Genomic DNA, 12237 nt, shown 5'->3' with positions numbered 1-12237 from the left:
TTGTAAATTGCTCTGGATAGGAGTATCTCCTAAATGACAAAATGTATACATTTCAAAAAGGTTTTTAGTCTCTAACATGACCATTTTTGCATGGATTTGTCAGGACTGCGGCATCCTAGCCGGTTGTTTAGTTTTCCCTGTCCATGTGCTTTTGTTTTTCCCTGTGTTCCAGCCCTGCCCTGCTCTCCACCCTGTCACCGTGTATGCTCTGGTTTTTTGACTCTGCCTGCCTTGACTTTGTTTCTGGATTGCCCTCTGGACTTAAAAAACCCGTGTGCCCAGTTTTCTCTGTCTGCGTTTGAGTCCCTGCCTGAGTTCTGACAGGATTATTGAAACTTTGCTCAAATACTCTGCTCCCTTTCCCCCAGAAATATTTTCATCTCCAGGATGAAAGGTTAACCATCTTGATGATTTGGTAATGTAAAGTTATGAAGTTTATCATCACTTGTACATTAGCAATGGTCCTTCAGCTTAGGTAACATCCACAGCCTTCATTATGCATTCTTACAGTGTCTATGTCAGGAGTTCCTCCCGACATGACCGCGCTGCACTCCCTGGGAGAGCGAGGGGGCTCGGGATGGAATAATTGGTAATTGACGGTGTTCGCCGCCTGGTGTGTGCTCCGCACCTGTTGCCTGTCTGTGTGTAATTTTCGCTGGGACTATTTAGGCAGGTGAGTGGGAGTAACACGCCAGAGACGCTAACGGAGGTTATCACACGGGATTTTAGCGTGGAGCCAGGTTTTTTGATTTCTTTTTTTTTGAACGAGTTTAGGGTTTATTTTGGTTTGCTGTTTTTTTCTTTGAGCTCTGGGAGTCGCGACCCAGAGCGGGTTTTGAGTTTGCTTTGTTTAATTTCTTTTGGTTTTTGCTTTGGTGTGCGAGATGCGCGAGTGTGTTTGTGTGTTTTAGGCGGCTTCAGAAGAGCGGCGACCGAAGGGGCTCTAGCGGTGAATCCCTGAGGGAGCGGGGAAAACAACGCTTGGTTCCGGACGCAGCCGGGGCCGAAGGGAGCCCCCACCCCGTGGAAGCGCGTGCTGGGGAGGTGATCCCCTAGCTGGAAGGGAGGTGGCACCGCGAAACCTTGAGAGAGTGCGTGGGTCACCAGCACGGGGTGGAGAGGGAGGGCTGACCGGCTGCTGTTCTGTGTCTCCCTCAGTGCGATCCCGCGGAGCCGGCGGAGTTACTACCGGGGAGAAGACGTGGGTCGCCGCCGGAGCCGCCAGCCCCCGCAGGAGTGACGCGGGGGCCTTGTCTGGAGTTTATTTAATTTCTTTTTTTGTTTTTCTGGGACGTAGGCGAAGCCCGGCAGTGTGGCGCGGGCTGAGCTACGTCCCCCCTTATATTTTCGTTTCATTTTTGTACGTCTTGTGTGGTGTGCGTGCGTGTGTGTGCGTGCGTGTGAGGAGCCTCCCCCACAGCGGCAGCACTTCCCCCTCGGCAGTGAGATTGAGTAGTCTTCTCTCTCCCGGCGTCCAAGTGGGCGGGGACGCCAGATCACGGGTGTGTGCAGTGAGGCTAAGTGTGTGTGTGGGGATTCTGTTTTTTTCTTTTTCTTTTCTTCTTTTGGTGTGAGCGGCTGGGTAGCGTTCCCGCCTGTTTGTAGCCGGGGAGGGCAGACAGGGGTGGATAGAAGGATAGGGGGAAGGGCTTCGCTGGGAGAGGGATAGCGGCGTCTCAGATTTTATGAATTGCCTTGTTAAATTTTGTGTTTTTTTAAAAGAATAAAGAGTTGCTCCTACTCACCTTGTCCTGACATTCTTGTGGCGGGCGGATCCCTAGGAGGGCGAACTACCTGGGCATAGTGTCACTCCTGACATCTACATACTGTAGATGACCATGCAAGATATCTACCTCCTTAATGTTAATACCTTCCATCCCTTTGTGTTACCATATGAGGATCTTTACGCAATATTTTCTAAATCCCTTAGACAATAATAATGTCTATTCTGCACTTTCCATGCGGGTGGCTATCTACCCACGCATACAGGACTGCCGGAAAATCAGCAAGGCGGGGCAGCATGACACATTATTCATCACATTGACCTTGGCTTGATACTGTGTACTCAGCATCATTTCCTTTGTTTTAAGTGTTTCTTTTGGCTAACATTACCATCACCCAGTCACAGGGTGTAATATCATGTCTTGATTTGGTTTTCATTTGTGATGATAGAACCGTCTTTCCATGAGACATGTGGAAACATATGATAAACAAACAAATAAATCAATAAATAAATAGGCACATTCACTTTCCTGATGTATAAACATGTGTTACCAACTTAATAGGAGATTTGAACATTTTATGTAGGCTTATAAAAAGGAAATACATTTCTCTTGGTACAATATCAAAAGAAACAAGAATATGGGATATACTCCTTTTTGTCTACAGAAACCGAGAACGGCCGTGCTTGTAATTATTTTTTTCGAGATCACGAGATAATAATGGAGAACTCGAAAATGAGTGTCTGGTTCATTTGATCACACCTGATTTCAGCCTTCAAGATCAGAAAGACACCATGCAATTTCTGCCTGTGTTAGACCTTAGCTATAGTACAGTCCGATGCGTTGATCAATAATGGGTACTCCTGACATTTTCAGCTTAAGTACATTTGTCAAGATGCCATCTATGCATGCTGGCATGGCACTCCTGATCTCTGATAAACATTATAATTGATAAGAGGAAACAACCTTTTGTTTTCTCATGATAATGAGATAAATTAACCCATTATCGTGAGAAAACGAGCTTTGTTATCTCGAGATAACAAAATAATTGACTCGTGATCTAGAGATAACGGCATTAAAAAATAATTGCAAGCACAGCCATTCTCAGCTTCCGTATTTGTCAGACATAACTCGTGACTTTCAGTCTGAAAGTTAGTGTTTTAGCTGCCAGTAGATGGCATACTTGACCTCCCTGAAACGGTATTGACTTTGGCAGTAGTTTCCAACACATTTCCTGGATTGCCATAAACCTGCATGTGTTAGGTTTTTTTCCCAATATGTGTTGCTTCAGTCTTTTTCGTTTATAGATGAAGATATTATGAGATTACATGAGTTTACTTTCAGTCCTACAAACACAATCAAAAACTTGATTTGGTGATTTTCATTGCAATTGTGTTAAATTCACGTTTAAAACTGTGCTATTTACCTGCTAATTGAATGCTACTGTGAATTTTAAATTGAATATCTGATCATGTGTCACAGCTGAGTTCCTAATGTGTCTTAAAATGGGTGGGTGCTGGTTGTATTACTATTTACTCACTGTATGTTCATAAGAAATAAGACTTCCCATTGCAGTGATGACAGAGAGAGGAAGGAGCAACCTGCTCTCATGAGAAACAGAGGCACAGAATCATCCTTGCACAAGAGCAATGTGGCCTTAATAGATATAGATGAACATCTCTTTTCAGATGTACAGCAAAAGCTCTTTGCCATTCTTGGAGTTCTGAAACTCCTTGACAAGATAGGTTTCTGTCTGAGAAAACAATAACATAAAGTAAACAAAACATGACATTTTCAAGCTGTGATTGTTTTTCTAGAGTGTATGTATTCTGTATTACATTATTGGCATTTAGCAGATGCTCTTATCCTGAGTGACTTACAATGTTATCCATTTATCCAGCTAGGCATTTTACTGAGGTAATTCAGGGTTAAATACCTTGCCCAAGGGTACAGCAGCAGTGCCCTAATGGGGAATCAAGACAGCAACCTTTCGGTCACAAGTCCTGCTCCTTAACCACTATGCTACACTGCCGCCCCTTGTATTCCTGTTAATATACCCTTAATGTCAAAGTATTTTAATTAAGCTTGTTGCATTCCTTGTTGCCAAAGTGAATTCCTATGTGAATAAACGCAAATTGATCATGCCCACTGAGTAAGTCATTGTGCTCAGTGAGCATGACATTGCAAATTAGCCACTTTAGTCAAACTTGCACTTTACAAGTTATACTGATGCTAACAATTTCAAAGTAATTGTTTCCCTTGTAACTCAACAATAACATTTCATGGTTTGGAGAACAAACAGGTCACCTTTCAGTTTTTCAGTGTGTAGTCTTTGCTACAGCCCGGGTTCAATCCCAGCTGCATCATCAGCCAACGGTGACCGAGACCCTTAGTGGGGGAACAAAAATTGGCTTTATTCCACTGGGGATGTAAGGAAGGATAGGTTGGTTATGATGCTTGTCCTGTAGCTTTATAGTGACTCCCACTGGTCAATTGGGGAAGTGGGTGCTGACAGCACACATCTCTAAGGAGAACATGTGTTAGTCTCACCCTCTCGGATTGGTAGTAGGTGTCGTAGCTGCAGGGTATCTATGACATAATTGGGCATTTGAAATTGGGGAGAATTGTTATTACAACAATGAGATTAAATCACAAAGACCCACCCAAAAAAGATATCCATTGATTGGGTGAGATGGGAAATCTTATTGTGGGCTGGATGATTGAGGGGGTGCCAGGGGGAAGTTGGAGAGTTGAAGGAACAGGGAACAAATGAGTCAAGTGTTTAATCTGGACATAATAAAAACCAATATGCTCTGGAAAGCCCCCACTCACTCAGAGCTGACGTGACATCACATCCTACGCACCAAGTCCTGAAGGTGGGAGGCGTGTCACCAGGGAGATTACCTGTGCTTTTAGTGGCAGGTAATAAAAACATAACCTGGAACAGCCCAAGCAAGGTATGCCTAATGGTTTTCCTTCATGTCCAAACAGGACACAGGGCAGACAGCCTTACATGAAAAACATGTCCTCTGAAATCTGAAAAGCACGTAATCGTTTATCTTAGTTTATTTTTATCATGCTGAGACCTTTGGAGCATGGCAAATATAATGCGGTTGAGGAAACATGAAGTAATTATGGTCTCAACTGTAACTGCAGCAGAATTTTTGTTACTGTCTTCCATGTTTTTACTTTAACTGATAGTGTCATGAATATGTGCTTCTGTATCAAACCATAAGGTTGGTATTCTACAGGTTGTAAATACAACATTACTGTAGAAAATGACAATAAAAATAAATTATTTGCTTCAAGGGGAATTTTTCAGGGTTGTAGTCTTTAGTTTATAGTTATAGTTTAAAGTCACTTTTTTATAGTTTAGAGGTCTTAAGCAATTGTGAACATTTTCAAGGTAACCGGAAATTCATCAGATTTGTTGAAAAAATCCTCAATTCCCCAAAGATCTGTTTTACAGTTTGTTGGCAGTATGTGTCATCTTAACACAGAGGCCCAGGGGCTCGATGGTGTAAAAGATAGCAATGTAATTGGCACCTGTGCAACACTTCCTCTGACTTTCGGTGCTCAGTGCTGTATCACACAGATGTAATGTCAGAGAGAACAAATGTTACAGAACACTATATCATTAAGTCCATAGAAATGTCTGATTCTCATATGCTTTTACCACTTTAGTACTAATTTAGCATTGATTACTTGTGCCTATGACTCTGGAAAATGCCCATAATTTGGAATTAAATGTTGGTAGTACTGCTTTCATACAAAAATACTGACTGTAGATAATGGACTTCTGGTTTACTGTGTCTCTTTAAGAACAATACCTCTACTCTCATGGTTTCATTTTGGACATATGCCACTAGCACTGTATACACTAGAGGCAGACACTCAACTTTGGGCTTTTGGGCTGGAAAATTTCAGTAGAGTGCGTCACTGGTCAGGGAGGGAAACTGAGCACAACTGATGTATGTTTCCATTTTTACCCACTTCCACTTAGTTTGATATGTAGGTGCACTGTAAGGCATTGCTTAATATTTTTTTTCTTTATTTAACTGTGTTGTTAAATTTTTTATAACATATCACTTCCTAAACACTTTTCACACAGTGACTATTTCTGGGCTATATTAAGTGGCCTCTATATTTATTCATACGCCTACTTAAATGATGTCCATTGATGTCATCTGAGCACCTGATGAGTTCAAAGATGGCTGAGAGCAGAATGAAAAAAATGCAAAACAATCCCAAAGCAAAATTGCCAAAATTGCCCTGCCATAATACATAAATTTCATCTATTGTAACTGTGAGACATTCTTCTAATTGTAATTCAGGTGTAGTCTGGCAAAATCAAGTTGCTTCTTTTTGTCCTTCTTGCCCTTAATAGAGGTTTCCTCTTTGTTACCTTTATATGTACAACCTTGACTGGTTCATTTTGACACCTGAAAATGTCATTTTGTTTAGGACATCTACTAAACAACTAACAACTAACAACTACTAAACTAAACTACTAAACTAAACTAAACTACTAAACTACTAACAACTACTAGATCTTCTAAAGTAACTTTTTACTTTAGAAGATCTCCTGCTGTTAGATGTGTGCTGGCCTCCTAAACAAACTGGTATCACAGCCCATGGTGGCTCCATAGACATAAATCCTCTTGCCAGTTGGTACCAGTAGCTGTAAATTTCTTAGAAATGGACATTGAAGTGGAAAATGGTAGATTCAGCTTTTTCTGAATTACTCTACACCCATCTTCCAACTTATGGAGGTCAACAACCATTTCCCTGCAGTCTTCAGAGAGCTCTTTGACCATGATCATACATATTACAGATGAATCCTATTTGTGTTACCCCCTTCATGTTGCAAGGAAACAGGAAGCCTTTAGGTGCCTCTGTATAGTTCTAGAGACTTTTATTCAACTTCCAATAAACAGAATATTGCTGTACATTTGTTTCTGTGTAAAGATTAAGTGAAGGTGTGTATAAATGGGACCCTCACGTTTGCTGGATAAAAGTTCATTATTTGTGAACGATCTGAATTTCCCTGATTTTAAGATTACATTATAATGATTTAAAAATATTAAATAGTAAAAATTATAACTTTTATAGCATGCACTATGTACCTTTTTAGTGAGGGGTATGAATAAATATGGACTGAGTGTGTGTGTGTGTGTGTGTGTGTGTGTGTGTGTGTGTGTGTGTGTGTGTTTGTGTGTGTGTGCGCCCCTGGAGGTCAAAAGAAGAGATGCAAGGACAACATCAAGCAAGCATAAGCTCCACATTGACCTTAACTCCTGGGAGCAAACAGCAAACAACAGGGAGGCCTGGAGAATGCTGGTCTGTAAGGGTGCTTCGCTGTATGACAGTGACCTCCACCGCTGCCGCAGACTCAGAAAGGAGAGAGCTACAAAAAAGGCCCAAACCATATCCTCAACCTCCTCTTCCTACCTCTGCCCACACTGCCCCAAAATATGCTGTCCCAGGATTGGCCTCTACGCCCACCTGAAGACCCAGAAGGAGGACAGTCTTACTCGACTTCAAGTGACCGCTGATGGTGTGCGTGTAAGCATGTGTGGTGTGTTATGTCTGTAGTAGTTAGCGATTGCCTGAGAAATCATCCAAAGCTTTAGCTGGTAACTTATTTTTGTTGAAATATAAGAAACAAGTAAAACATAATGTTTAAATGCCGAAGTTTCATCGCAAGTAAGATGTGAGATATTCTTGGTTGGAAGGAACATTAAGGCATTAAGGATGAAAATAGAAGTGGCACAATGAAGTTCCTTGAAGAATAAGTGGACATAAGAATTCCAGATTTATCTGCCTTTGTAGGGTGGGAGGTCCTGACAGTGGTACCAGTGGTGTTGTTTCCTTTTCACTGCCTAACATACCCCCATAAATTAGATTACCATGCCACATCCTCTGGTATATGCATATGTAAGTGTGACTGAATGATAATCAGTGATATAAAATAGGGCAATCATCTAAAAAACATGACAAAAACAACCATTTACATATGCTTTCAAATGTTTAATGTACAAAGTATAACAATACAATTGAAATTGTAAAAAAAAGCTATAAAAATGTAACATCTCTAAAATGTCAAAACGATCTGGAACATCTGTAATAATTTACAGGAATATATAGAAATCACAATATGATACATGGAAATTATATTTCAATTGTACTGGTTAGATAAAACACTAACAGTATCAAACATTGTGCCTATAAATTAAATTGATAAATTAGATACAGAACATTTATAATAAATTAATCAAATATATCTTAAATAAATAAAAAAAAACATTCAAACGGATTGATGACAAAGTAAAGTATTCATTCTTTAAATTAAGATTTCTAATTGATTCATTTTTGCTCAGTCAAGCAACATATGGTGATAAGCCTAACAACGGAGGAAGTAGCTGGCCCTCAACACCCGGTAAAGTCTCCTGCTGCTGGAGCCGAATTCAAACAGGTATGGTCCCTTGAAGAGGTACGTAAATCCTGAAACATGCAGAAGAAACAGTACACAATCACAAAAAGCTTTTGAAAACAATTTTTTAAATGTAGCCAAAAAGTCAAACTCAGTTTAATGAATCTGCAAGTGTTACAAAACAACAAAATGGTTTATGAAGTTATTTTAATCAACTTCAAATTATAAATTCAGCCAGAGGACTGAGATGCTCTAGTAACGCATTGCAGCTACATTGCAATGACTGCATCTGCTGGTTGAGTGTCTCCCTCTCACCTCTGCTCTGAAAGGCAGCAGTGACTTTCCCCCTCATGCCTGGAAAACCCTCTTCCACTCGTTTGGGGAATCCTTCATCCATCCTCTTTCTGGCCTCATCATAACTATGGAAAAGGATAGAAAAGGTAAGTGATAGGGAACATATATAATTAAAAGTGAAAATAATGGCAAGTACTGGTCTTTTACAAGTTTTATAATGGTTGTGGCATGCAATGTTTAAGAAATTGAATTACTTAGAGCATTGAACTAAAGTGAACAAGCATTTGATTAAAAGTACTAACCTGTAGTAGTACTTGTCAACAAAGAACAAAGTCTTGCGGGAGTATTCGTCATACAGGGCAGCACTGATTTTCTGCACTGTGTTTGGCAGACCCATCTTGCTAATGCTTTTAGGATAGCCTCTCACAAGATCATAGCCAGAGATGGCCCAGACCTTCTGACCTGTAAATTGAAAAAGCATCAAGCGTTCAAAGTATGAATAAACTTTAAAATGAGCAATGTCATTAAAACAAGCCCAAGGGCAAAATTGAGATCACAAACAACATGAGCGTCTCACCTTTGAAGAGGTACACTGTATCTGTTTCTCTGCTCTCATAGGCAGCATCAATGTTGTTGGGAACATTGGGCCAGAAGCTTTTGATGAGTGTTTGCTGGGGCTTCATGCTCTGAGAATAACTCCTCCAAAGGAACCTGAGACAGAGGATACAGGCATTTCTGCTATCATTTCTGCTGTCTGCCATACATGTTTAAGGCAAGAGATGAGAACTACATTCTGTCTTTTAGAAAAATTGCATAAATGATTTGGTTCTAATTTCTAACATTTTTCTGATGAGGTTGAAACTGTACTGTCTTTCATTACATTTTAGGACCATGATAAAATATGAAATGGTAATTAAATTTATATTTTTCTCATTACCTGCCCTTGAAAAACAGCTTCTCTCCACGTAGGGTTGTGACGGCATCCATGACCAGGTTGGGATCACAAGCATCGGGGGTCTCAGGGTGAGGCTCAGGGTCAGGTTTGTCAGGGGTCACATCAGGGTTTGAGCCTGATGATCAGAAACATCAGACGGGTTACATATTGGACAGCATGCTACACACAGGAGAAAGTTCTTCCACTGACGCACAGTGAATGCCCTGCCATAACTGATTATGGAGCTTTTACTAACCATAGAGAGACTGTATTCCCCTCACGTCGTCCGCCGGCAAGGAAAAGCTGTTGGGGTCCCTGTAGCTGTAGATAGGGTACATCAGGGCACCAGCGTCATCAGAGTGGGACAGCCCCAAGGCGTGGCCAAACTCATGGGCAGCTACAAGGAACAGGTTGTACCCTACAGAGGAAATTGTCAGACAAACATGACATTTCTGTTTCTTCTGTGACACCTTTCTATTTGAGATCCACTATTTATATTGTTTTCCCTTTAAAACAGCTGTGAGCGTGAAATGTTTAAGTTGTAGGATGGCTCACCGTTTGAACCGTAGGTGAAGGTCTCATCTTCATCAAAATGTGCATCCCCTCCAATGCCAACAGAAGGTGCAAAAGCATGAGCCAAAGTACCACCTGGTCCATCAAAAGGGTAATAATCTCCATGTGCTGCAAAGGGAAAACATTTTTAGCATTTATAGTCATTTGGTGTCCTTTAATTTTCCTATGTATGTATGACTACCTTATACTCACTCTATTCTCACTCGACTATTGCAAAATATGAATGATTAGATCTTTGTGGATGAATAAATACAAGATATTCACAAATGTCATCACAATTTTGTATTTCAGATATTCCTGCACATTGTAAGGCAAGATCAGAAGGAAGGACAAGTAACAGCAAGCCATTGGGAACATTCGTAAAACTGCCTTCAACGGTGAGGCTGGTGACGTTTTTTTCAAGTCACTGGAATTCCTAAACTTAGTTTGCTAAGCCCTCAGGAAAGGATTACGGGCAATTACTGCAGAGTCCTGAAAACACCCGTATACTTTGAAAAAGGAATGTCAACATTGTAACCCATATTTTACAGCTCATTTGTTTCACTCTCCGGTGACTCATTCTCAGAGCCCTTTTTAACTGTGCATGCTAAATATTCAGGTTTACCTACATTAACTTCTAAAAACGATCAAAACCATTTGGGTTTACAATGTAAGTACCAAACTCTCTTGTGATGGTTATTAAATCATTCAAAGATTTCAAAACCTTTTTTGGGATCGGTTTATGTTTGTTTTGGTCCAAAGGGTCTGAGAGCTTTACAAATTTTTTGTGGTCAGTGTAGCTGGAATTTGTGTTTTCAGTGAGCATGTTGACAGCTTTTAAATATATGTTTTTAGAGTTTTATAATTTGCTCAAATCAAAATGTCAGAATGAAATTAATTAAAAAGACGGTATTGAAGTCCACTGTGTTTTCCTTTACCTCCGCTACCGAAGGAGATCATGATGTCGGCTGTGCCAGAGTAGATGCGGGTGAAGCGCAGTGGAGTGACTTGTGCCCAGACCTGCAGGGCTTTCTCCATGACACTGTCCACCTCAGACACCGACATGTCAGGAGTGTAGTTCTCAATTCTGGAAGACACACACACTTTAGTCAAAATCGTGTCCCGACAACAATTTAGCTTCATTTTCTGATTGCCTCTGTCACAAGAGTGACCTCACACGTACAGGCAAGAGCATTACTCTTAGTTACCTGTAGGTCAGCTTGTTCGTTGGCCACTTGGGGTTGTTAGGGAAGGTGGAATATTTGGCAACATCAGGGACCCCACAGCGAGGCTTCTTCATGACCTCCAGAGTGTCCGTGTCCAGAGTACCAGTCACCTTGAGTCCAAAGAACTTCTGCATCTCGCTCAGTTTCATGTTCAGCTGGCCAAAACTGCGCCGGAAAGTAGGCTCCGTCTCTTCAGTCAGGTTGAAGAACCTCTTCAGATAGGTCTATAGAAATGACATGTTAGGTACAGTAATTTAATTCAATGGCTAGCATCAGATAGGTCTATAGAAATGACGTGTTAGGTACAGTAATTTAATTCAATGGCTAGCATCAGATAGGTCTATAGAAATGACGTGTTAGGTACAGTAATTTAATTCAATGGCTAGCATCAGATAGGTCTATAGAAATTACATGTTAGGTACAGTAATTTAATTCAATGGCTAGCACAGTGATATTCTTAGCGCTGAAACTATTTACTCAGAAAATGACAAACAAAGAAACAAAGAATATTAAATCTCACCTCTGCCATTTCTTCATCTTGCTCTCTGCCATTAGGTGGCAATATCGGGACACAGTGTGCCGCTATTGCTAGGCAGACTAAAATGCTCACGTTGAAAGTCTTCATGTTTTCCTCAAGTCTCTGATTCAGTTTGTGTTGCATTCAGCTGGACCTGTGCTTCTTAAATACACTCAGACTCTTGGATTGAGCAAGAATTTATTGAGTCATCAGCCTCAAAATTCCATGATCAATCAACAGGAAGGAAGTACAGCATTGACAGCTCATTGGCATGGAAATATTTTGGTGATGTTTGTTAACCATTAACACTGTTTTTCAATTTTTTTTTCAGTTGTATTTTTATACAATTTTCATCATGGTTGAGGTACAAGTTGACATAATAACCTGCTATATGCGGTATATAGATATATTTACGAAACATTGTGAATTTCCAATACAAGTTTATGACATCTATCAATTTAGATAATTCTTCTTTAATTTCTTTGACTATTTTATTTATTATTTAAAGTTTTTTTTTTGTTATTTGTTATGATTGTTTAACTTGCAGCTTTTTTGCATCT

The 12237-nt window shown here is 40.4% G+C and overlaps 1 protein-coding gene across 1 annotated transcript; it reads right to left on the bottom strand.

The window, feature by feature from the left end:
- Window positions 1–8124: 8124 nt before the first annotated feature.
- Window positions 8125–11796, bottom strand: LOC118774255 (collagenase 3-like). The gene is made up of 10 exons (XM_036523461.1): window positions 11681–11796; window positions 11143–11384; window positions 10873–11021; window positions 9938–10063; window positions 9639–9800; window positions 9386–9518; window positions 9026–9159; window positions 8751–8910; window positions 8470–8573; window positions 8125–8225 (listed from the first exon to the last, which is right to left on the bottom strand). Exons 1-10 carry the CDS (start codon window positions 11783–11785, stop codon window positions 8125–8127), a joined length of 1416 nt encoding a protein of 471 aa, XP_036379354.1. The 5' UTR covers window positions 11786–11796.
- Between the last annotated feature and the right edge of the window lie 441 nt (window positions 11797–12237).

The sequence above is a fragment of the Megalops cyprinoides genome, chromosome 3, assembly GCF_013368585.1.
Source record: "Megalops cyprinoides isolate fMegCyp1 chromosome 3, fMegCyp1.pri, whole genome shotgun sequence".
Classification (NCBI taxonomy): domain Eukaryota; kingdom Metazoa; phylum Chordata; class Actinopteri; order Elopiformes; family Megalopidae; genus Megalops; species Megalops cyprinoides.
Note: the sequence above shows the minus strand (reverse complement) of the source record. Positions and strands in the feature narration are given on the sequence as shown.